The sequence below is a fragment of the Anabas testudineus genome, chromosome 13 (genome assembly GCF_900324465.2).
Source record: "Anabas testudineus chromosome 13, fAnaTes1.2, whole genome shotgun sequence".
NCBI lineage: Eukaryota > Metazoa > Chordata > Actinopteri > Anabantiformes > Anabantidae > Anabas > Anabas testudineus.
This window is the reverse complement of record NC_046622.1, coordinates 12,470,213-12,493,561: the sequence shown is the minus strand read 5'-3', so window position 1 is coordinate 12,493,561 and position 23,349 is coordinate 12,470,213. Positions and strand designations below refer to the sequence as shown.

The 23,349-nt window shown below is 41.0% G+C and overlaps 1 protein-coding gene across 1 annotated transcript; it reads left to right on the top strand.

Moving 5' to 3' along the window:
• The first annotated feature begins 21 nt into the window (after nucleotides 1-21).
• Nucleotides 22-22,899, top strand: atm (ATM serine/threonine kinase). The gene is made up of 63 exons (XM_026363430.1): nucleotides 22-117; nucleotides 438-542; nucleotides 682-794; nucleotides 1,150-1,292; nucleotides 1,449-1,613; nucleotides 1,816-1,981; nucleotides 2,128-2,366; nucleotides 2,727-2,896; nucleotides 3,052-3,230; nucleotides 3,392-3,763; nucleotides 3,876-4,079; nucleotides 4,213-4,314; nucleotides 4,473-4,707; nucleotides 4,805-4,936; nucleotides 5,015-5,140; nucleotides 5,254-5,343; nucleotides 5,474-5,666; nucleotides 6,076-6,269; nucleotides 6,343-6,422; nucleotides 6,565-6,720; nucleotides 6,887-6,962; nucleotides 7,291-7,430; nucleotides 7,527-7,644; nucleotides 7,750-7,920; nucleotides 8,072-8,247; nucleotides 8,364-8,607; nucleotides 8,933-9,048; nucleotides 9,400-9,526; nucleotides 10,441-10,640; nucleotides 10,726-10,900; nucleotides 11,316-11,474; nucleotides 11,759-11,891; nucleotides 11,981-12,076; nucleotides 12,180-12,351; nucleotides 12,441-12,582; nucleotides 12,687-12,863; nucleotides 13,175-13,352; nucleotides 14,021-14,126; nucleotides 14,305-14,463; nucleotides 14,598-14,706; nucleotides 15,046-15,134; nucleotides 15,310-15,412; nucleotides 15,598-15,746; nucleotides 15,844-15,948; nucleotides 16,047-16,166; nucleotides 16,266-16,500; nucleotides 16,582-16,752; nucleotides 16,987-17,106; nucleotides 17,403-17,617; nucleotides 17,742-17,949; nucleotides 18,112-18,237; nucleotides 18,436-18,576; nucleotides 19,023-19,161; nucleotides 19,511-19,593; nucleotides 19,751-19,891; nucleotides 20,038-20,154; nucleotides 20,358-20,507; nucleotides 20,720-20,885; nucleotides 20,979-21,065; nucleotides 21,200-21,314; nucleotides 21,518-21,581; nucleotides 21,692-21,834; nucleotides 22,064-22,899. Exons 2-63 carry the CDS (start codon nucleotides 471-473, stop codon nucleotides 22,242-22,244), a joined length of 9,273 nt encoding a protein of 3,090 aa, XP_026219215.1. The 5' UTR covers nucleotides 22-117; nucleotides 438-470; the 3' UTR covers nucleotides 22,245-22,899.
• The last annotated feature ends 450 nt before the right edge of the window (nucleotides 22,900-23,349 follow it).

Genomic DNA, 23,349 nt, shown 5'->3' with positions numbered 1-23,349 from the left:
TGTGCGTGTGCGTGCGCGTGCGCGTGCGTGAGGGTGTTTGTGAACGCACGTCAAGATGGCAAAGTTGAAGCAGGACACACAGCACTAGCAGACGCATCCAGTACTGTAGCACCTCAGGTAACATCTCCTATTAAAGTCTTCTGAGGTCCGTGAACAGACTTTGGGGGGGTGTTGAATGACTGATAAAAGTCTGTCTAGTCTGTCAGAGCTGTGTTGCTAAAGTAGCTAATCTAATAGCGCCTTAGTGGCTCTACATCATTAGTAGCATAGCTAAGCTAGATGGCAGCTAGTTCTACTTTCATTTCATGATAAATGATTGTTAGTAGTGCTTGTTAGTAAGCAGAGGTAATGCCCATGCTAACTAATATTCATTTATATGTGTACTGTGTACCAATGGGAACATGCTTTCTTATCAACTGTCCTTTCCTGGCATGTAGAGTAGTCTCCACTGATGAAAGCTGAGAAGCACAATGAGTCTGGCTCTACATGATCTCCTGGTCTGCTGCAGGGGGCTGGGTAATGACAAAGCAACAGAGAGGAAGGTAATCACACTTGCATGAGGATGAAATTAGATAAATTGCTCCAAGGCTTTGCCAGCCTTTCTGTAGCATTGTTTTACCAATAAGTGTTGTATAAATCCTACGCATTGGCGTTGACTTTGTCCACTGTTTGTGCCTCCAGAAAGAAGCTGAACGCTTCAGACGACTCCTTCGAAACCCAGAGGTGGTGCTCGAGTTGGATCGCTCCTCCGGAACTAAAGGCTCCAAGCAACTCACATGGGATGCTGTTTTCAGGTAACTTGGCTCTGCAGCTTTGTATATTTGTCCATGTGCAGCAAAATGCTAATGTTATCTAGTGGGATTCAGGTCATGGATTGGTTCTTTGAGATTTTATGAATGCTTGGAAATGATATTTTCTATAATTGGCCTAGTGGGATATAGTTTTTTTAAACATATATTTTGAATAGTTTGCTTTTTTTATGTATTTATTTATGTTAAATATTTTTGCACTAGTTGACATCCAGGCCCCTCTCTGTGCAAAATAATCAAATGGAAATGTAACATACTGAAAAGTACACTAAATTGAGATTTGTTTATCTGCCAGAAAAAAAAAAGTTAACACTTTCTGTTTTAAATTTTTGCCCGTTAGATTCCTGCAGAGTTATGTTCAGAAGGAGACAGAAAGCATGCAATCAAGCAGATCCGTCACAGCTACAGCGCTGGCCACACGGAAGAAGAAGATGGCTGAAATATGCAGTTTGATCAAATACTTCATTCGCTATGCAAACAAGCGTAAGTCTGTTGTGGGATCCAGTAGTAGTGCACTTACTGAGGTCGCACATTTATCCCATAGGATTCATGTCACATCACAGTGAAATGTTGCTCTCTGTACATCTGTTTAAGGTACAGTAGGGACTCTGGTTTTAACAATTCTTTTTCTTTCTACAGGCGGACCTCGTCTGAAGTGCAGTGAGCTGCTGAAACATGTGATGGAGGTCCTGAAGAATTCATACAGCTGTTCAGCTTATGGAGAAGATTATAGCAGCCTTCTAGTGAAGGACATCCTTTCTGTTCGCAAGTACTGGTGTGCCATCACTCCACATCAGTGGCACGGTCAGTGAGATATTTTTTAAGTAGCTAGAACATTTTACTACTCTTAAAATTAAATTATTAATTCTTCAAAGTAAACGTGAAAAGTCTGATAAGGGTAAAAACTGATTCTTACCTATTGTGTTTTAATTTCTAATATCTAATGCAGTCATTTACATGCTGTGAAAAACTGAATCCCATCTGGTTATTGTTTGGGGATCTGTAGATCTTTTGGACCTGTACTGCAACTTGTTCACTACATCATCCAAATCCATCAACCATGTTCTGGTCAGCAGAGTTATCCACATGCTGGTGCGGGGATGCTGCATGCAGACAGATGGCTTTAACAACGATCTGTTCAGCTTCTTCTCCAAAGCACTGCTTAATGCCAGGTGAAGATGTTCACGAAGCCTTTCAAATTAACTTTCTTTGATGATTCCTCAATATTATTTGGCGTCTTTTTAGAAAAGAAACAGTATGTTATGAATGAAAAGCCCTCTTCCTTAAATGAGAAATGTAACCATTCCACACTTTTTAGGCATGCGAAACACTTGTCTGTTTTGGAGCACCTCGTCTCAGCTCTCAACATCTTCTTGAGATCTGCAGCCATGAACTGTCGGATGCGGGTATGTCAGCTGGGTGAAGAGCTTCTGCCTTCTATACTGAACGTCTGGGTGGATATGAGGCCCAGTGCTGCTCTCAAAGAGGATATTGTGGAGTTCTTCAATCTTCAGATTTGTGTTCACCACCCAAAAGGAGCGAAGACGCAAGACACAGGTAGAGTCTAAGCAACCAAGAAACGGAGTAATGGGATTGTATCATATGGCCGTTTACTCCTACCTAACTAAGTTGTTCAAGAAAGAAAGAAATGCGGTGCTTTTAACAACGGTGATAGAATAAATACATAAATAATGACTTAAATAGTGATTGCAAGGGTTAAAGTTGGATGTGAGGGTGTGAAGATGAAACAGTCACAAGTTTCTGATCAAGTTCATTTGAAATCTTTTGAATATTCTAGAAACTTTGTTTGGGAAATTGTTGACAATATAATTTACAACTAATCAACAAAAAAATTAAAGCACAGTGTATCCTTGCTTAAACAACCAATAACCAGTTTACCCCTCTCTCATAAATCAGGAGCTTATGCTGAGGACTGGACTAAGTGGCAGAGTCTGCTCTTCAATTTGTATGATGCTTTGGTCAAAGAAATTAGCCATATTGGCAGCAGAGGAAAGTATGTCACAGGGACGAGACATATAGCCGTCAAAGACAATCTCATCGAGCTCACAGCTGACATCTGTCACCAGGTAAATAATATTAAGTCTCATTGAACTGCCATTAACCACAGTTTATCTTGTCTTTTTATTAAGGATATATTATCAGTTTATCCTTATAGATGTTAGAAACTGTGATCTAAACTAATTCATTTCCTTCTTCTTTTTGTGTTTTTTGCATGTTGTAGCTGTTCGTTGATGACAGTGATACCCATGTATTGGAAGTGACCCAGGCTTCCATCAGAGCCACCCAGATGGGCAGTCCCACCCATGGCTCAGCCAGTAAGCGACGTCGCATTGAACTAGGCTGGGAAGTCCTGCGAGACCATTTGCAGCCTCAGCACAGTGACTTTGATGTCATACCATGGTATAAAAAACACAACTAAATTAATTTTAGAACATTTTAAAGATAAATAACAAGCACTGGACACAATAACTTTAAAATTGGCTTTATTTATTAAATTTTGTGGCAGCAAAGTAAAACCTTGTATAAAGGTCCTCAAATAAAAAGCTCCTATCTCGTCTCAGGCTGCAGATCACAGCAGTGGTCGCTTCCAAGTATCCGTCCATGGTGCCCAGTCAGGAGCTGGTCCCACTGTTGTCAGTGTTGTACCAGCTCCTGACAGAGCAGCGGAGAGGAGAGAGGGGGCCGTACGTGCTGCGCTGTCTGAGGGAGGTGGCCAGGTGCCAGGCTCGCTACCCAGAGAGGGCACAAGTGCACAGAGCCGAGCTGGGTAGGCTGTGGGGGCGGGTGTGGGCCCTGGCGATGCGTGGGGTCAGCTCGCCCCAAACAGAAGCTCTCAGCTTGGACCTGCTCAGCACCATTGTCCACGGTGAACTGATCAATATGGACAGAGAGTTCTGGAAGCTCTTCTCGGGATCTGCATGCAAACCATCCCAGTAAGCATCTCAGTCATTTCTTAAATGAACTCTGTCTGTTAATACTGAAAATGTAGAGTTATGATGATTTAATGTAGCCCGTCAACAGCCTCCCTTTTGTCTCGATGCCCAGGAGTGCAGCACTGTGTCTCTCTCAGGCCCTACTGAAATGTCCAGTCCCTAAAAATCTCATATTGAGCTCAAGTTGGGATTCCATGGGCATCACAGAAGGGTCTGGTTCACATAACCTAAAGGAGACCCTCATAGCCTGGCTACTCATGACCGATCAGAGTGATGAGATGGAGGAGACCTCCAGACCTCATCCCATCATTTGCAGGTTGGCACTGTGTTATAGTCTTATCCTGGTTCAGTTGAACATAACATACGCTCTTTCCATTTTTTTAACTCGGTTGACTTTTAATCAAGATGCAGGTCTGTAATTGTATATTTTCTTATTATCTTGTGTGCAGAGACTTTCCACACAATTTAATAGCTCACATCTTGGTCTCATTGACTTTGAAAGACACCCGAGCTGGCCTGAAGTTTCTTCTAGGTGCAGAAGGAGTAGACAGGTGAGGCACAGACAATTTAGGAAAGTCCATTTTTCAGTTCTGTTGTCTGTGATTGATACACAGCCAACTGTATTTCATTTTAAAGAAAATCTCTGCTATCTGATTCAAACCTCTGATAAATAAATTAAAATAATGTATTTCTCAATTTCTTTTTCAAGTTCCTCTGTCCATGGACAAGTTCCCGTTGATGCTAAAGACAAACTTGAAGAGATTGTTACGCTGTACTTGCAGTTCAACTTTAACCCGCTGCCCTCAGAGGGCCAAGGAAATGACGAGTCAGTGAAAGTGTCCTCAACTAACGGCCAATTTGCTGCTGTCTCCGGCCTCAGAAACAAATTGGAGCAGTCCCTTCTTTGCGTGGCTGACAACCTACTCAACTGCTACTCTCCTGATGTAAGTGGAAGTTCAGCGTATACGTTTGTTTTCTCTTTGTCTTCTGTTTATCATCATCACATTGACAGTGAGTCTGCTGATCCTGCACTCTATACAGTCTCCGTCCACCCCTCCAGAGTGTCTGGTGCGCTGTTTCAGTCTGCTCACTGGTGTTCTAGCAGGTTACATCTCCACTGGATGTCTGACTGAGGAGGAGGCCTGCCGCTCACAGCTCTTCACTAAAGCGAAGGTATTTCACTCATTAAAACCCATCCTGATCATGTTGTGCCCTTTCTTCATTTGGTAATTTCTGTCCTCTTGTTTCCAGGCTGTGGCTCAGGACTTCAGCAGTTTTGTTTCTAGTGTGAAAGTGAAGATGACAGAGGAGGGGACCATGGCCACTCTGATATCCATCATGAAGCTCTGCACACAATCAGCCACTGGAAAAATCCAGGTGAAAAAATCCTGTCTGTCTGAACTGAATCACAAATCAACCATCTGACCACATTTCCTACATTTCACACACTCACACAGTCCAAATGTAAATACTTTATCTTTTTTTTGCAGGGTAATGTTTGTCCTGTCCCCGCCAATCTTTTTGTTATGATTTTGCCAGCTGGTCTGCTTAGTGATCTGGCAGAGATCTGTAAGCTGTTGGTAAGTGTCTATGGTGTATATGGCATGTACACTATGTGTAATGGTAGTAGCTTAGGGACACAAAGGTAAACAAGAACTGAAATAACTTATTGAAATTATCGTACTTTCTTCCTTCCTTGCTTCTTTTCAGTTAAGCAGTGTTTCTAAAAGGATCAGTGTTCAGTCAGTGGATGAAGATGATCATATGGATGATGACTTGGAAGTTACCAGAACTCAACAAGGGGATGATTTTGACCTGTTTGAAGATGACGAAGAGCCTCATAGCAGCACCAAGGGGACCCAAAGACAGCTAGCAGACAACACTGATACTTTCTGTGGGCCAGGTAGGGAGAAGTTATTTTCTGATTTACTAAATTGGTGCAGTATAAAAAATGCATAATTTTGTCATTTTCTGTGGGGTGTGTTTTTTTTTTTTTTTTTTTTTTTTTTATGGTTAATAAAGTTATTGACCTGATGCAGAGGCGCCACCTCATGTCAGCATCAGCATATGTATCTTACAGTCTCAATATCATAGTTTCATCTGAAACATCGGCTGTAAAAAAACAGGTTTCACAAGACTGATGCCTTCTTTTTACAGTTTATTTTAAAAAATCTAAAAAGGGAGAAATCCTTTTTATGAGAGTCACAACTATATCTTCTGACTGGAGATTTTAAAAAATGAGAATCGATATAGTATCACAAAACATAATATTGTGATATTTGATAACAAATCATGGTCCTGTCTTCTGTTAGGTGCAAAAAGCCTGTTAGCAGAGGATCACCTGGCCCAGCAGGACTTGGCTCTTCTTGCAGTCTTGGAGTTCTTGTGTAAATCCGTCTCTGTCCAGCCTATCCACCGCCTCCTTTTTAAACCACAGGAAGTGCGCCGCAGGTTGCTGCTGCTAGTGGAGCCGATAGACTTCAGCAAAGCCCTGCACCTCCACATGGTGAGTAGCAGCTGCTGTTTATGGTAGTAGTGATTCTTTGCCTGCTGATCATTAATATCTGGTTCTCTTCCAGTATCTTGTCCTGTTGAAGAAGCTTCCTGCTGCAGATTCACTTTGTCCAGAAGAATTTGATTTGCTGCTTCGTCCTCTGGCGTAGGGAAAAGCTTCATGTGGCACAAATAATAGCAGTTAATCATATTTATTTTGCCTAAAGGCTTGTCTAATCTCAGCTGTTAGTTTGGTCTTTAGTAACTAGAAAATAATAATAAAAAATAAAGCTTTGTTGTGTTTACAGAGACCTGTGCGATATGTACCGTCAGGACCAAGAGATTTGTGCTGCTGTGCTGCTGGGTTTGTTACCCTACATCAGGAGCATGGGGAAAAGCCATCACATGCCAGATGAGATGAAACATGTTCAGGGATCTCTGTTACAAGTGTTGTCTGGATTCAGGTCAGTACCATATTTTCTGCTTCTGCCTAATTTTAGGAGTGAACTTTGATGTTCCTCTCCTAGTCAACACAAAACAATGTGTTTCTGTCTATGCACAAATGTCTTTCTAAACATTCTATGATTTACATTTTTTATACTTGTTGTACCACTGTTCTTTTTCTTTTAGCTTCCTGAGCCAAACAGGGAAATGCATGGTAACTGTACGAGTCGCTTTAGTGCAATGTCTGGTCGCTTTGCTGGAGGTAAGTTCACGAGTACATTTACTATTGTTCCACGCCTTTTCTGCCCTAAAGTAAAATGTTAGATTTGTATCTTTCATGGATCTCTCTAAATATATTAAATGTGTAGACACTATATTAACAGCTCATCAAACTTTAAAGGATCATGTTAATTTTTTTGTTTGACAGCAAACATAGCTTTGGTTTGACAATGCACAATTTAAAAAATTGATTTTTCCAGTTGCCACTCAATAAAAAACATTTACATTTTTCTTAACAATCTTTTTATGTTTTCTTCGCACCTCGGTCAAGTACTGTTTGCCATTTTTTTCTTCTCTCTCCTCTCTAAAAGGCTGATCCATGTTGTAAATGGGCAGTCCTAAGTCTGAGAGGTACTGACAAAGAGGACCATCCAGTGTCTGTCATCCTTCCTTCTCACCTGGCAGATGCTCACCATCAAGTCCGCATGCTGGTAGCGACATCAGTGGAGAGGTAGTCTTTAAAATACATTTCATAGACAGACAAATGTTATTTTATAATAGATGAAAAACCCTGTTCTTCTATTACTGTATTCTCTTTTGTATGCAGGTTGTTTCTGGAGGTGAGCCCAGAACATCCATATAAACGGAAGATGTTGCCACTAAAACACCAGCAGGCTGCTTTTGAAAATGTTTACCTCAAGGCTCAAGAGGGAATGAAGCTCCCAGTAAGGACATCCACTGTTGCCTCAAATCAGGAATAGTTTGTATATGCATTTCCTGCCTCTGTTTGACTTTCCTAACACTTTTTTGGTCTGTGTGATTGCACACAGAGAAGCAGCTCTTCAGAGGACCAGCAGGACGAGGCGTTCAACCGGAAGGCCACCCTGCTGAAGAGTTTGTCTGTTGTGCTGTGCTGTAGCCCCGTGTGTGAAAAACAGTCTCTGTTTGCCCTCTTCCAGTCCTACAAGGAGAACAATATTGAAGAGCTGCTCATCAAAAAGGTAATTTGTATGTGTTCTTAAGTCTTAATTTTGCAACTTAATTTTTGCTTTACTATATACAATAACCTAAAAATCACAGAAATTACCCCCCTTGAAAACATTACACTACAGAAACAGGGTAACATGTTTGATTTTGTCTTTTTCTTGACAGATGCTGTGCAGTGTATCCAGAGAACTGGGCTACAGGAGTGTAAAATCCTTTGTCAGTTCTCACCTGTACTACTTGGTGGCTGAGTGGCTTGCACAGAGACGATCGGATGACCGCTACACCATTGGATCTTTCCCCTACACTCTGCTAGATCTCAACACGGTCAAAGATTTCTATAAGTGAGAAAACAAACATCTTCTATCTTTCTTTTGGTGTCCCAGCTGCAGTACAATTAGTGCTGTGTCCGCTGGATTAATGATAACTTCCACCTTCTCTGTCTCTCCTCTTCTTCTAGCTCTTCCTACCAGGTTCTTATCCCCCACCTTGTCTTCCTGGATGACTTTGAACAGGTGAAGTCTATCGGCAGATATCTCGGCAGAGATTGGAAAGAGCTATTGGCCAACTGCTTCCCCAAGATCATGGTCAACATCCTGCCATACTTTGCCTTGTCTGGTCAGGATTCACAGGTTGCAGAGCAGAGGGAGAAGGCCCACAAGGTGTACGACCTGCTGAAAGATGCCAACTGTCTTGGCAAACAGGTAAAATAGCTACATAACATTAGCACCTGAAGTTTCATGCAGCTGTTATAATTGCACCACATGACATTCAGCAAAAAAAAAAAAAATCAGTTTCAAAAGCAATGAAAAGAAAAAAAACAGATAAAGACACAATGGGTACATCATTTACTCAAATCTAAATTGTATCCTAAGTTTAAGGTAAAATCTGTAGTGAAAGAAAGTTATGTGTAACATAGCGATTGTTAACAGTTACAAAGAAATCAGGCACAATGTGGGGTGTAGGCCACATATTAGTAAAGATTTAGCAAATTGATCTTTGTCTCCATGTTTTGTCTCATACCTGCAGCAAATCGACAACCTGATCCACAGTAACCTGGCAGACATAGTGGTGGAACTGCTCATGACTCTATATGAAGGAAGTGGACGTGAAGGGGACAGAGGAGACTTGAAATGCTTTATAGGGTACTCATCATTTAAAATTTATTTATAATGTGTTTTTCTTATCATGTTTCAACGAGTGAGTTCTAGAAAATTTAGACAAATCATGGTTATATGATCATGATGATCTTTTATGGAGAGTTATGTGCGTTTCTGCATTGTGTAAAATGACCAACAGAGGGTGCTCTCATTTACTGTATGTTCAATAAAAAACTTGATCTGCTATAATTAAGCTATGAACAAGTATTCACACATTTCAATCAGTAATTAAATTTTTTTTTTAAATTTATTTAACACTAAGTTGGTTCTAGTCTATATTTTTACATATTCAAGAAAAAATAAAGTATGACTCAGTAACTTTTTACCTACTCACAGGGAGCTTGACCCCGTACCAAATCCACCATACTTCAGCTCCTATGTTATCAAAGCCACTCTGGACTACCTCAGCAACTGCCACAGTGCAAACCACAAGTCTTTGGTTGCCATTCTGTCAAAAACTCCGGTAAGATGCTTCATTTAAATTGTAAATGGTTTCTTTTTTTGCTGTTGCTCATCATATATAATTTTGGAGACTATGCATTGTCTCTGTTTGACGTAATGATTTTTATACACTGCCGTCCACAACAGAGGTCACACGCTATAATATTTCATTGGACAGCTTTTAGCTTTGATTACAGAACCCATTCACTACTGCCTGGTTTCTATAGCTTCTGCAATGTCACAACATTTATTCCTGAATGAGCTGCAATCAATTTGTGCTGATGATGGGAGAATTGGACCCCTGTGCAAAGTCTTTTTTAGCACATCCCAAAGATCCTCAATGGGGTTAAAGTGTGGACTCTGTGGTGACCAATCCATGTGTGAAAATGATGTGTCATGCTTCCTGAACCACTCTTTCACAATTTGAGTCTGATGAATCCTGGCATTGTCATCTTGAAATATGCCCGTGGCATGAGAGAAGAAAAAAATCACATATAGATGGAATAACTTGGTCATTCAGTATATTCAGGTAGTCAACTGACCTCATTCTTAGTGCACATAATGCTGTTGAACCTAGACCTGACCAACTGCAGCAACCCCAGATCATAGCACTTCCCCCACAGGCTAGTAAAGTAGGTGCTAGTCATGATTGGTCCATCACTTCACCCGGTTCTCTTCTTACCCTGATGCGCCCATCACTCTGGAACAGGGTAAATCTGGATTCATCAGACCACTTGACCTCCTTCCATTGGACAGTTCTTAACCCACTTTTAGTAGTTTCATCAATCTCCTTAGATGTTTTCTTTGCTTGATTCATACCAATAATTTTACCATTTGGAAACAGATTAACATATCAGGCTTAAACATAATAAAACATTTGCTTAGTTAAATCAAGGTGGTGACTTTTTTTTTTTTTTTTTTTTTTTGGCCCTGTAGATTTCTATCCAGAGGATTCTGCTGGCGATTTGTGAAAGAGCAGCAGAGACAACCAACAGCTACGAACGACATCGTATCCTGCTCATGTATCACCTGTTTGTTAACCTGCTGCTCAGAGAGGTGAAGGACGGCCTGGGAGGAGCCTGGGCATTTGTCCTCAGAGACATCATCTACACAGTCATACATCATATGAACAGCAGGTTGGTGCACACGCGGTACCACACAGGCTCTACATACATACACACGACACACAGGTGAACCATTTTGTTTTCCGTTCATCCACAGACCAGTTCAGGGTGATGAGGTTTCTAACCGAAGCCTCTCTCTTTGCTGCGACCTTTTGACCTCTGTGTGTCGCGCAGCGCTGCAGTTCTGTGATGATGCACTAGACTGCCACCTACAGGTCATCGTTGGGACTCTCACAGCTCTGGTGACCTGCCGGCCCATCATCTCACAGCAGGCAAGATTCCTCTAAACAGATTTGCATCATGGAGGCAAATGCAGAAAAACTGTGCATACATATAAACAAACATTTCAAAGGCCACTGAAGTAATATTTTATTTACCGTGGTATTCATTTGTCTTGATTTGTGGTGATTTTTAAAGATATTTTGCTGCTGCATATTGTTTCACTATGAACTTATCAAGCAGTGTTTCCCACACTTAGACTTTGAATACTGTGGTGAACGGGTTAGCACAGGTATTCTGACTGAACGGCGTCTATGCTGCTTTGTACAGTACACACTGTATCAGGAATTTCCAAACAATTTCTCATTTAACAAACCCTAAGACATGTTTCATTTTTGCATATTTATCATTCTGATAACTTGCTGATCTTTTTTTGCAACATATTTTTGTTTCTCTCCTGGCGTCTAGGTGCTTAATCTGTTGCAGTTTCTCGTGATAGAGAACCAACAGAAGTTGAAGGGTTCTCTCAGCAGATTGGAGCCTTTTCCTGACCTACCTGAATTCAAAGAGCTGCGGTCTGCACAGCACAAACTCAAATATAATGCTGGGACTTTTACACTGAGACAGGTAACTGCAAAATATACAAACTAATAGCCACACATAACTTTGTCATTACTGTTTAAATTTTAGTGTATTAGCTGTTATAGATCTTTGTATTACTGCATTTGTTGTTTTAATATGTGGATAGGATATGAGTGCATTAGTACAGGAATTTCCTAATTTTCTTTTTATTATATGTAGCTTTAATTCCTAAGTGAATCAAGGCATGGAAAGGTCATGTGGTTATCACTTAAAATTAACATTTCTGGATTTTATTGTTGACCTACATCCTCCATGTTTGCCTTTTACAGGAGATAACCCACTTTTTGTCAGTGACACCTTGTGACTCCCTACCTCTGACTAGACTAGAAGGACTAAAGGAGCTGACCAGACAACTACATGACAACAAGGGACAGATCAGAGAGCTGCTTAAAGAGTGCCATGGTTTGATGCCAGTTGACTAAAAAAGTTGTTGCATGTTAAACATGTTATGTGCTTCTTCTAAATGTTCTCCCTCTCTGTCCTCGCTGTAGCTGACCCTACTGACAGTGTGTTGGTCAAACTGGTTCTTAGTCTGTTGCAGCTATGCAAGTTAGCTGCCAACCATCCTGAAGGATCTGGCGTTCTTGGTAAATTAAATTAAACAGTTCAATTAATATAGTTAATAGTTTCATTGCTATGTCTGAATAATTTAACCATTTTCAGTAAAAGCATATCCTTCTGTTTTTACAGAGGCTGCAGGAAGCTGTCTGGGAGAACTGGGTCCAATTGATTTCTCCACCATTGCCCTACTTCATGGCAGAGACCCACTCTATGAAAAGGCTGTATCTCTCTTCACCCGCACTGAGTCACAGTGTCTGTACATCATCCTCAACTGCATGAACGATGCACTCACTCAGCAGCGGTACAGTGAATCCTCTGTAACCAAATGTTTTTTATGTTTGATTATGGATGAGAATTGTTTTAATGTTCTGTGCTGTGCTTTTCCGTCAGTATTGATGTGAGGCAGGCAGCAGCTCAGTGTGTGAAAAACATCCTCGCCACTCAGTCGGGAGTGGACTTCTGGGAGGAACACAAAGACCACAGAGACCCCATGCTGGCCTACCTGAATCCATTTAGAAAGGCGAAGAGCAAGGTGAGTTAGAGATATATACATGTCCATTATTTTTTGTATCCTATTTACAGTTTGTACTTATGTTTTCCCCCTCATGGGTATTTTGTACTTTTGTCCCTGATTAGGTTGTAACTGTGAGCGCTGCTGAGACGTCTGAGGCCAGAGAGAAGCTGCAGAGTCAGAGGTTTTGGATTCCTCAGGCGGGTGGCCACAAGGCCTGGCTAAAGACTCTGTGCACCACACTCCTGGACAGTGGAGGAGTCAGGAATGAGTCTCTGGTGCTGTCACGGCCACTCTGTCTGGTGAGCACATGGATGGTACTTTAAGCAGGAATTAACAAAAGTGTTGTTTGAAGCAAAAGAACTGCTGACGTTTCCACAACATGTACAGAATGGGAAGGACTGGTCAGGGGTTGTTCTAGAAAGTAATAATTAAATTATCACAACTAGTGTTTAACCTTTGTATTTGATTTAGAGCATTTTGTAGCCTCTGTCGTTCACATTTCTTCATATACTGTATATATAGACCAGTTTGAACCAGTTTTGGTCAAATCTGCTCTCTAATCCAGAGCTCTAGATGTAACCACACCTTGTTCCTCTCACCCTGTCTCCAGGTGAGAGTGGACTGCTGTCAGAGGCTGCTGCCCCTCATCATCCACTCCATGCTGCTAGAGGACTCAGATGGGTCATGGAGGCAGTTACTGTCATCCCACATTCAGGACTTCTTCAGCTTTTGTTCAAGAAGTGCACAGGCTTCCAGTCGGTCTGCCACACCTCTCAACTCTTACTCTGGTAAGTTTGAGGTTTTGATTCCAGAAAACTTTTAGTTATAACTACAGATGCCTGTTCTCTTCATCAGTTCCTCAGTAGGTCAGCTCCACCTAGAACAACATGGGTCAGCACAGAAAGTCTGAGGGTGTGGCTTGATAAGTTCAGGGCAGTTCAGGGCATCCAGTGGCCCGTTGGTTAAAAGTCACATACTACATATCCCAGCATCCTCCTCCTGCCTGCCCACATTTTCTTCATCTACAATATTAGCTGTCAAATAAAGGAGAAGGATGTGACAATCCACTTAAATCTCAGTAAATGTTTACTGTTCTGGCTGTTTACCCAAAATGCTCACTGTTTCAACAATCTCAGTCACATAAGCCAATGAGTAATTGAGCCTTCTAATTTATGAGATTTACTTATTTGCTATTTTTCTGTGCTTTTAAATTTTAGTGTTTTACTATTTTAGTGGTAATATTCACACTTTTTTTTTTTTTACTTAATCCTCATGAAGTAAAGAAAGTGGGAATGGTCTAACTTTTTCACTCATTTATTTCATATCAATACATTTTAAATATTAACTATAATCAATTTGTTAACTGGTTTAATTTTAACCATCAAATTTTACCATTGCATTCACATACTCAAAGTGTTTGCTTGCTGTTTTTGATACCATCTGTTATTCTTTACAGAGTCAGACACGGCCAGTCAAGGTTTGTACGACCAAACCTCTCTGCGAACGATGCTGGCAGTTATTGATTACCTAAGACACCAAAAGAGACCACTGGACTCCAACAGGTTTGTATTTATATACATATCTTTTTTTTTTTTTATATATATAGAAGTAAACGTTTATACCTTCTATTCATGTGGTACTACTACTGAAGGGAAACTTGTGTATTTACCTCTATAGGTGCTGATTAGCTGATTGTAAAATCAAAAACAATTGTATAATGATATAATTTTTTTCTTCTAGTAACTCTTGCGGCACAGTGTGTGATTCAAACTTCTGGCTGGACCTGAATTATCTGGAGGTGGCCAAAGCTGCTCAGTCCTGCTCAGCTCACTTCACTGCTTTGCTTTACACTGAGATATACGTTGATAAAATCAAAGCTAACATGGAGGAAAGTCTCAGGTATGCATGGAGTAGTTCTTGTAGTTCTTTTTTATTCCAAGTTATAGTCAATAATGGGACAGTCTGGTTCCTGTCTTTTGAGAGTTTTATCCAGTTCTTTCTTTTTTTTCGGGGGATATTTACCAAATCTGCAGAACCAAGTCCAGAGCTTCCCGTAAGATCAATTTTGACGAAAGTAGTCAGAACTTCAGTATCTCCAGCTTGACTGAGAGGAGCATGAAAGACACCAACATTAGTCTGCAGGTCAGTTCTTCATGTTTTAGTGCTTTTTGCAATTCAATTTTAGTTTTTAAAGTAATTAGTACAAGGAGGTTACTGATTACGTTTTCTCATATTATTGGTATATTGGAAAATACCAGCTGAAAATAACTGTTTCAGTTTGATTGTTTATTACACAATTTTAATTTAGTGTGTAAGTGTGTGTAATAACTATCAATGTCACAACTTAATATACTGTATGTTCATGTGTTAATAAACTGGGTCAGGACACAACTTCATTTACATGTAATGTAATGTTTTATTTACTTTGTGTATTACTTTTGGTTTGTTGTTCTTGTTAATGACTGTTTTACATGTCTGTAGGAGCTGCTTATTGAGGTGTATCGGAGCATTGGAGAGCCTGATAGCCTGTATGGCTGTGGAGGGGAAACAATGACCAGCCCACTGACCAGGTAAACAGTGACAAAGTCACTGACACACATTGTAGTTTGACATCAGGTGTGTTTTTACAATCATAAGAAGGAAGCAGAATTTATGATGCTTCTTTCCGTTTCTTAGTGTAGCCAATTGCGAGCAAAATTGAATCATTTTCAAAAGCACAAATTTATTTTGTCATGTACGTTACAGGATTCGTACCTATGAGCATGAGGCTATGTGGGGGAAAGCCCTGAGTTCATACGACCTCCACTCTACTCTGCCTGAAGTCACTCGACAAGTAGGAATTGTAGAGGTAAGACAGGGAAAGTGTCACTTGGCAAGCTCTTCTGTTAAAATACTACAATGATATAATAGAAATAGTGTTGTACTCTGCTTAGTGGTCAGAGCCATAAACAGATTTAATTAAACGTGAAATCGCTCCTAAATTAACACCAGTGTACTGCAGTGGTAATTTCTCTCTCACAAATGTGACACCAGGGTCTGCAGAACTTTGGTCTGAGCAGCATCCTCACCACCTATTTGAGGGGTTTGGAGAGTGAAGGGGTGGAGTGGGGAGCTGAGCTGAGAGAGCTCCGCTTCCAGACCGCCTGGAGGAACAGCCAGTGGGATTGTGAGCTGTCAGACGGGTGAGGGGAGTGAGCGGGGCATAAACATACATATCAAAGGATGCTAAGAGCCTAAACTCTCACTCAACTTCTTTTCTTCCTCATATATATTAGTTAGGAATGAGATATCCAAACCTGGCTTCCATGAATCAGTGTTTTGTTCTCTGCAAGCACTGAGAGACAAAGAGTTCTCCGTATTTGAAGAAATGTTGAAACAGACCAGGTATGGAAGGAACATTTAGCTGCGTGTGAATTTTTAACTTATTCAGTTCTCCATTGGTAAACTCATTCACCCATCTGTGTGCTGGTCTATTTCCACAGGATTTCAGAAGTGGAAGAGCTGTGCAAAGGGAGTTTGGAGGCCGTGTCTTCTCTGTACCCAGCCCTCAGGAACCTGCAGAGCATCAGAGAGCTGGAGAGTGTTAAACAGCTGTTTTCTAGGTGATAAATGCTGTTAAGCAATAACGTACAACACAGTCAGGAAGAGTTTGTAGGATAAACATAGATGTATGATGTTTTAACATCCTTTTTTTATAACAGGCCCTTCTCAGATGTGACCCTTAGGGATGTTTGCAGTCAGTGGCGTAAACACTCTCAGCTGCTCGGTGATAGTGACTTTGCTTTGGTGGAGCCCATTCTGGCTGTCCGCTCTGTGTCCCAGCAAACCCTAATTTCCAGTGTGGGAGACCCCAACAGCACAGAATACCTCAGCTCGGTGCTCACTGATCACCTCATGGAGCTTTGCCGGCTGGCCCGCAAGGCTGGGAATAGACAGGTAGGATCTGAACATGTACGGTCAGATTCACGTCAGCAGTTTTCAGAAAAGTAAACCAATTTACTAAATACATATGTCCAGTTGGCAGAGCGGGCAGTCTACCAGATGAAGCAGCATGGTGGTGGAGCAGCCTGGGGGTCATCACCTGTGTCATCATGGCAACTGGAGGAGGCCCAGGTGTTCTGGGCAAAGGGAGAGCAGGGTCTGGCTCTGGGCCTGCTGAGACAGATGATCCACAACCTAGAAGAAAAGGTCAGAAATAAACAAATACACCTATGTTGTACAATCACAACTAATTTTCTCCTAATCTTCTAACTTTCTTAAATAATTTCCTTCAATTTTGAGAGGATCATAGACAGAAAATACAGGCATAGGATTCTTACAAGGTTTATATTTTAGTAACTAAGTCTGTTTTTCATCATGCTCTTATCATAAAATCAAAAATATTTTTTGTTTTGCTCTGTTTTTCTGCTGCATGTTGACCAGGTGGACTTCAATCCTGCTCTTGTCCCTGTCTACACTGAGAGCCTGAGGCTTTGTGGTAACTGGCTAGCTGAGAGTTGCCTGGAAAGTCCTGGAGTCATCCTGGAGAAGTATCTGGAGAGGGTAAGAGGAAGAGTATGGTATCCTAAAACCCAGGCTACAGCAGCTTTATTAAAAGATAATAGGCCCAGATTACAGACAAGGAATAAGCTTTGATATCTGCTCAGGAGAACCTCCCAATATAATTAGATTAACAGTTTTAATAAAAACAAATGTTTACTCAGGGTTTAAAATAAGAAATGAGACGTAAAAGTCTATCTTGTTCTCAAAGGCAAACACATGTAACTTGATGAAATATTTCAAATTATAGAGAGCTGAATGCGTTAGTGCCCACTGTCTCTACTGTGCTGCTCTTTTAGGCAGTGGAGGTGATCGAGGAGGAATCGGGAATGCAGGACTCCAGGCTGCAGAGTCAGCGGACTGAGGCCTTCTTGTCTCTGGCACGCTTCTCTGATGCTCAGTATCAGAGCATCGACAAATACATGAACTCGTCTGAGTTTGAGAACAAGCAGGCCCTGCTGGAGAAGGCCAAAGAAGAAGTGGACTTAATAAAGGAGAGTAAGGTGTCCAACAGGTCTGTGCTTTTATTACTGCTCTTCTCATTGTCTGCTTTCGCATTTTAATCAAATTTTCTAAAGTACTCAGGGAAGTTATGGATGTTCTTCTCTAATTACTCATCACTTGTCACTGACTTGCAGGTATACGGTAAAGGTGCAAAGAGAATTGGAACTGGACGAGAAGGCCCTGTCCAACCTGAAGTCGGACAGACAACGCTTCTTGTGTAAGGCAGTGGAGAATTACATCCAGTGTCTGGAACAAGGTGAAGAGCACGACACCTGGGGGTTCCGCCTGGCGTCCCTCTGGCTCGAGAACGCTGGTGTTAAGGTTGTAAATGACATGATGAAGGTTTGTGAAAATACCTGAAAGTCTTCTATTTGTCAGTATTTGTGCTTTATGTGCAAAGGTTTAGAACAACTTGGAAAGAAAGCCACTTGGTTAAATGTAAAATTGTTACCTTTAATCTAGTCTTTCTTCTATTTGTTTATTTCTTTTATTTCTTTTTTTCAGAAAGGGGTGAAGCAGATCCCCTCCTACAAGTTTCTGCCCCTCATGTATCAGCTAGCTGCACGCATGGGAACCAAGATGGCAACTGGCATGGGCGAGGACACAGGCTTCCACAATGTCCTCAACGATGTAATATATTTATATACAACAACAAACAGTATATTGCAAATTTTCTGCAAGACACAGCCAGTTCCAACCTACGTTTCTTGATGATTTGTTTTAAGTAACACTAAAAGTCAGTGAAGTATGGCTTGAACCTTCATACATATAATGAATATACTGTAAGTGCAGCAGCATTTGAAAATGTTACGGCTGCTCCCCTCCTAGCTGATCTGCCGAGCATCTCTGGAGCATCCTCATCACACACTCTTCATCATCTTCGCCTTGGTGAACGCCAACAAAGACGAGAACTTCTGCAGGAGCAGGCTGTCTAAGAGCACCCCACGGCAGCAATCACCATTTGATTTGGTAGGTTATTTAGTTTTTTATATATATATATATATATATTTAAGTATGTTTTATGTGTTTTTATCCTCAAGTGTTAACTAGCTTACTAACTTACTTCGGCATGTCTGAATTCTAGTAAGCAATCTCTGCCTTCAGTACAGTAGTGTATGTTTACTGCAGACTAACTTGTCTTTGTTAAGGCCATGGTTTATGAGCTTCCCAGAGTTACGGCAGTTAACAATTGTAATTGTGATGTCTGTTTTAAGGATATCTCGTCATTGGCGTTAAGAGTTTAAGAGCAGCATAATGAATGCTGCTGTTACAAACAGTGAGCCGATACAATAGAAGATGCTCTCCTGGATAACATTTTGATATTCAGTGTTTTATTTACAGCCATTAGTGTTATTTTTTCAGTAGTTTTATACTTTGCTAGTGCTGTTATCACCAGTCCAGTTTTCATCATCCAGGACCGTTCAGATGTGGCCCGGAAGATTATCAGCGCGATAAGGAAAAAGAAAGGCGAGATGATCCGAGGGATCGAGCGTCTGTGTGATGCCTATATCTCTCTGGCTTATATGGATGCCAGCAAGCACAAGACTGAGAAGAGTGAGTAGTCTGAGCACAGGGACATACAAAAACAGACACACTGGATGGCATTTCAAAGAGTCTAGGACTTCCATTTTCTTTAAAAAAAAATCAAACAATTACATCATTTATCCTGATGCTACACACTTAGGCAGCAGAATTACAAAAGTAAAAATAACATGTTGATTTTTTTTTTGTCTACATGGACAGTAAACACATTTTGGGCAAAGAGATAGAAGCTACCAAAGAGAGGTATTTCTGTTTGTTTAGGGTGACCATAGGGGAAAGACGACTTTCTTTCCTTACTTGTAAATGTGCATATTACTGTGTCCACCTGCTGAGTCATTGCTGCGTCCTTGTTTCATTACAGAGGCTATTCCCATTCCTGCTGATCAGCCCATCATGCAAATCAAAGACCTGGGTGAGGTTGTCATACCCACAATGGAGATCAAGGTAAAAAAAAAAGAAAAAAAAAGGCTGAACTATGTCTCAACTTTCATTACCTCTGATTGTGAAGAAAGGAAGATATGAAAATGTGTTTATAGATCACAGGCGATCCTTGTTAAGTTTTACAAGGAAAGTGGATTGAAGTGAATCATTGTGTAACTAGGTGGATCCATCTGGATGCTATGACAACCTGGTGACTGTCAGATCCTTCATGCCCCAGTATCACCTGGTCGGAGGAGTCAACCTGCCCAAGATCATTGACTGTGTCGGCTCTGATGGCAAAAGCAGGAGACAGCTGGTCAAGGTGTGTGTGTGTGTGTTCTCAATTGAACTAATCCTCACTATTTGAAGCTAAGGATGCTGTCAATGTGTAATTTAAGTCTGATAAGTCACAAGTCTGCTAGTGTACTATATGACATGCAGTGACTTGTGCCCTTTGTGTGTGAACAGGGTCAGGATGACCTGCGGCAAGATGCAGTGATGCAGCAGGTCTTCAGCATGTGCTCCATGCTGCTGCAACGCAACACAGACACTCGCAAGAGGAAGCTCAACATCAGACGATACAAGGTTACCCACATAATTTACTCGCCTTTAAGCCTTTAGTTTTCATTCAAGAAGAATAATAAATCAGCACTGAGTTCAAATGATGGATCTTTCCTTTGATCTCTACTTGTAATTACCTTGTCTTCTTAAAGGAAAACATCAAAGCATAAAAAAAAAAAACATACACTTGCATCACCCTGTGTCATTTCACTCATACTTCATTGCAGGTGGTGCCATTCTCGCAGCGCAGCGGCGTGTTGGAGTGGTGTTCAGGCACGGTGCCCATCGGGGAGTTCCTGGTGGATCCCAGTAAAGGAGCACACAAGCGCTTCCGACCTCAAGACATGACTAATTTAGCCTGTCGCAAGAAGATGATGGTACTGCTCAGAAACTGTGCTGAATGAAAAACTCACTCCCACACTCACTTTGCTCATGGGTTGATCAGTTTTGGGGTTTCTTTATTTCTTTAGCCTTTGCATTTAAGTTGATTTGGCTACAGTAACATTAGCCCTGCATATACTATCAAAACTGGATGCTCTCCAAGCTGAAAACCTTTTCCTGTAAATCCTCTGTCGTATTGTCGTCGTAGGAGGCTCAGAGACTCGGATTTGATGAGAAGCTGCAGGCCTACAGCGAAGTGTGCAAGAAGTTCAGGCCGGTCTTCAGGTATTTCTGCATGGAACGATTCTTGGACCCAGCAGTGTGGATGGAAAAACGGTTAGCTTACACCCGCAGCGTGGCCACCTCCTCCATAGGTACAAACAGTACTGTAGGCTACAGCATGTCACACCCAACATCAAGTCTCAAGTCTGTTTGTTTCAGTCTGCAATTTCTGTTTTGTACCACAGTTGGCTACATTGTAGGTTTGGGGGACAGACACATTCAGAACATCCTGATTGATGAGCAGACTGCTGAGCTGGTGCATATTGATTTAGGTACATTTAATTAAACTTAATTATCCATAGACTGTTTCTCTGCACAACAACATTTTAAAGACATTGTGAAAACTTGAAACGTGTATTGTAACCTGTCCCTCTTTCTATTTCCTGTTCATGCTCTTGGCGCTCAGGCGTGGCCTTTGAGCAGGGGAAGATCCTCCCCACCCCCGAGACGGTCCCCTTCAGACTCTCCAGAGACATCGTGGACGCAATGGGAATCACTGGAGTGGAAGGAGTTTTCAGGAGGTGAGGAAGAGTCTGAGAGTTGATCAGGGCTGATCTAGAGTGGTGTCATATGGTATTTGTCTCAGTCAGAGTTACTATTTTAAGTTGTGGTGCTAACTAAAGTTATTTAAAAGCTAAAAGACCAGTGTATTGGTGATTTGTCTGTGTGGAAGCTCGTATCGTTTTGTTTCTCACTGGAAAACTCCCCTGTTTGCTTTGGTTAGATGTTGTGAGAAGACTATGGAGGTGATGAGGAACTCTCAGGAAGCTGTGCTGACTATTGTAGAGGTACAAACGCACAAATGGTCTTAGAAGGTATCAAATCAGTTATGTGTTTTCTTAATCTCATGGTATTTGTGTCCTTTTTGTGTTCGTGTGCTGGTCGATTTGCGGAACAGGTGCTGCTCTACGACCCTTTGTTCGACTGGACCATGAACCCTCTGAAAGCTTTTTACCTGCAGCACGACGAGCAGCAGGAGCTCAATGCAACGCTCGGCTCCACTATGGGGGGAGATGATTTAGATAACCATCGCAAATCCAGGTGACCTAGAAGAGGATGTGCTTAGAAAACTTGTTAGAAACTCACTACATGTATAATCTAATATCTTACTGATAGAGTTTTAACAAGTTTTAACAGTTGTTGAAAGCTGCAGGAACCATGTTAAGGGATCGTTTCCTTTAAATGCAAAATAAGAGCCTCATAATTGATGTTTGTGGTCTTGATTCTGTATCTTTAAACTCTTCTTCCTCTTCTCATCATCTTCCTCCAGTGACAGTCAGAGCTTCAACAAGGTGGCGGAGCGGGTGTTGCTGCGGCTGCAGGAGAAACTAAAAGGGGTGGAGGAGGGCACAGTACTTAGCATTGGGGGGCAGGTCAACCTGCTCATCCAACAAGCCATGGACCCCAAAAACCTCAGCAGACTGTTCCCTGGCTGGCAGGCCTGGGTGTAGAGGAGAACACCTGAGGTTCCTACTTCAGACAAAAACAGGAATAAGAATTCGCAATTCAAAACTGTCCTTGATGACAGATGCTTAGTAATTGTAAGTAATACATGATAATTTTCTCAAGTGAAAGGAGACTATCACCCCAAAGAACAAAAAAAGTGCACAGACACTCTCCAAATAAGCTTTGGAATACATACATGTACATATATGTATATAATACATAGAAACATTCATGTTTGGCCACAGTTAACAAATAAAGTACAAAGTACCCATTACCCTTGAGCTTATAGCAGCAAAAACAGATTATACAAATAGATCAACACTGTATTGGCCTTTAAATCATCGGTTTAAAAAAATCTTTGCACTTTAATAGAAAATAAAGAAATATGGAAAATTGTCAACAATGCAAGATTTTTACAGCAGTATTCTGAAGAAAATTAAAAAGACCAATGTACTGTTTTGTCCTGGTTTAAAGGACGACATGTAAAAGCTATACTATTTGTGTTTTACCCAATGGGATGTGATGGTTAGTTGTTGTTTTTTATGTTGACTATGTGGATTATTTTAGTTATTGTCAATAAATACCCTTAACACTTTACCATGATTTCTATTTTTATGAATGTATGAAGTCTCTTTAAATAAACTACACTTGAAATTGAAATGCTTTATTCAGCAGTTTTTTTTTTTTCTTCCATTTCACAGTTACTGAAGGCACTGTGTTCCTGGGAATACTTTTGTACATGAGAAATTTTTTGTTTTTTATATTTATATACTACAGGTTATTGTGCGTAGACTGATGGGAAACAAAATCACATTTTTCCACTTTAGAACATTATAAAGGTAAAAGGTTAATCCTTTCTGACATGACTGTAGACGAGGAGTCACTGCAGATAAACATCTTCCTGTATGAAGGACAGAGACGTTAGAACACTGGTTTTGGTGAAACTATGCAGGGATGTAAGTTTTCTGTTGAGTGTTTGAGATCTAAAGCTTTAGTAGAGACCTTCACTCTTTCATAAAGAATCTGATTGCATTCCATGCTGTGTGATTTAATATCAGTGTATATATAAATCATTCAGAACATTTGATTTAATCTCTTTGAAGGACCAGA

Excerpts from the sequence above, each read along its gene's own strand:
- atm (XM_026363430.1), top strand. The coding sequence starts at position 471 with ATGAGTCTGGCTCTACATGATCTCCTGGTCTGCTGCAGGGGGCTGGGT. Across the intron at positions 9,527-10,440 it reads CCATTCTGTCAAAAACTCCG|ATTTCTATCCAGAGGATTCT; the intron begins GTAAGATGCTTC and ends TTGGCCCTGTAG. Across the intron at positions 15,949-16,046 it reads GAAATGTTGAAACAGACCAG|GATTTCAGAAGTGGAAGAGC; the intron begins GTATGGAAGGAA and ends CTATTTCCACAG.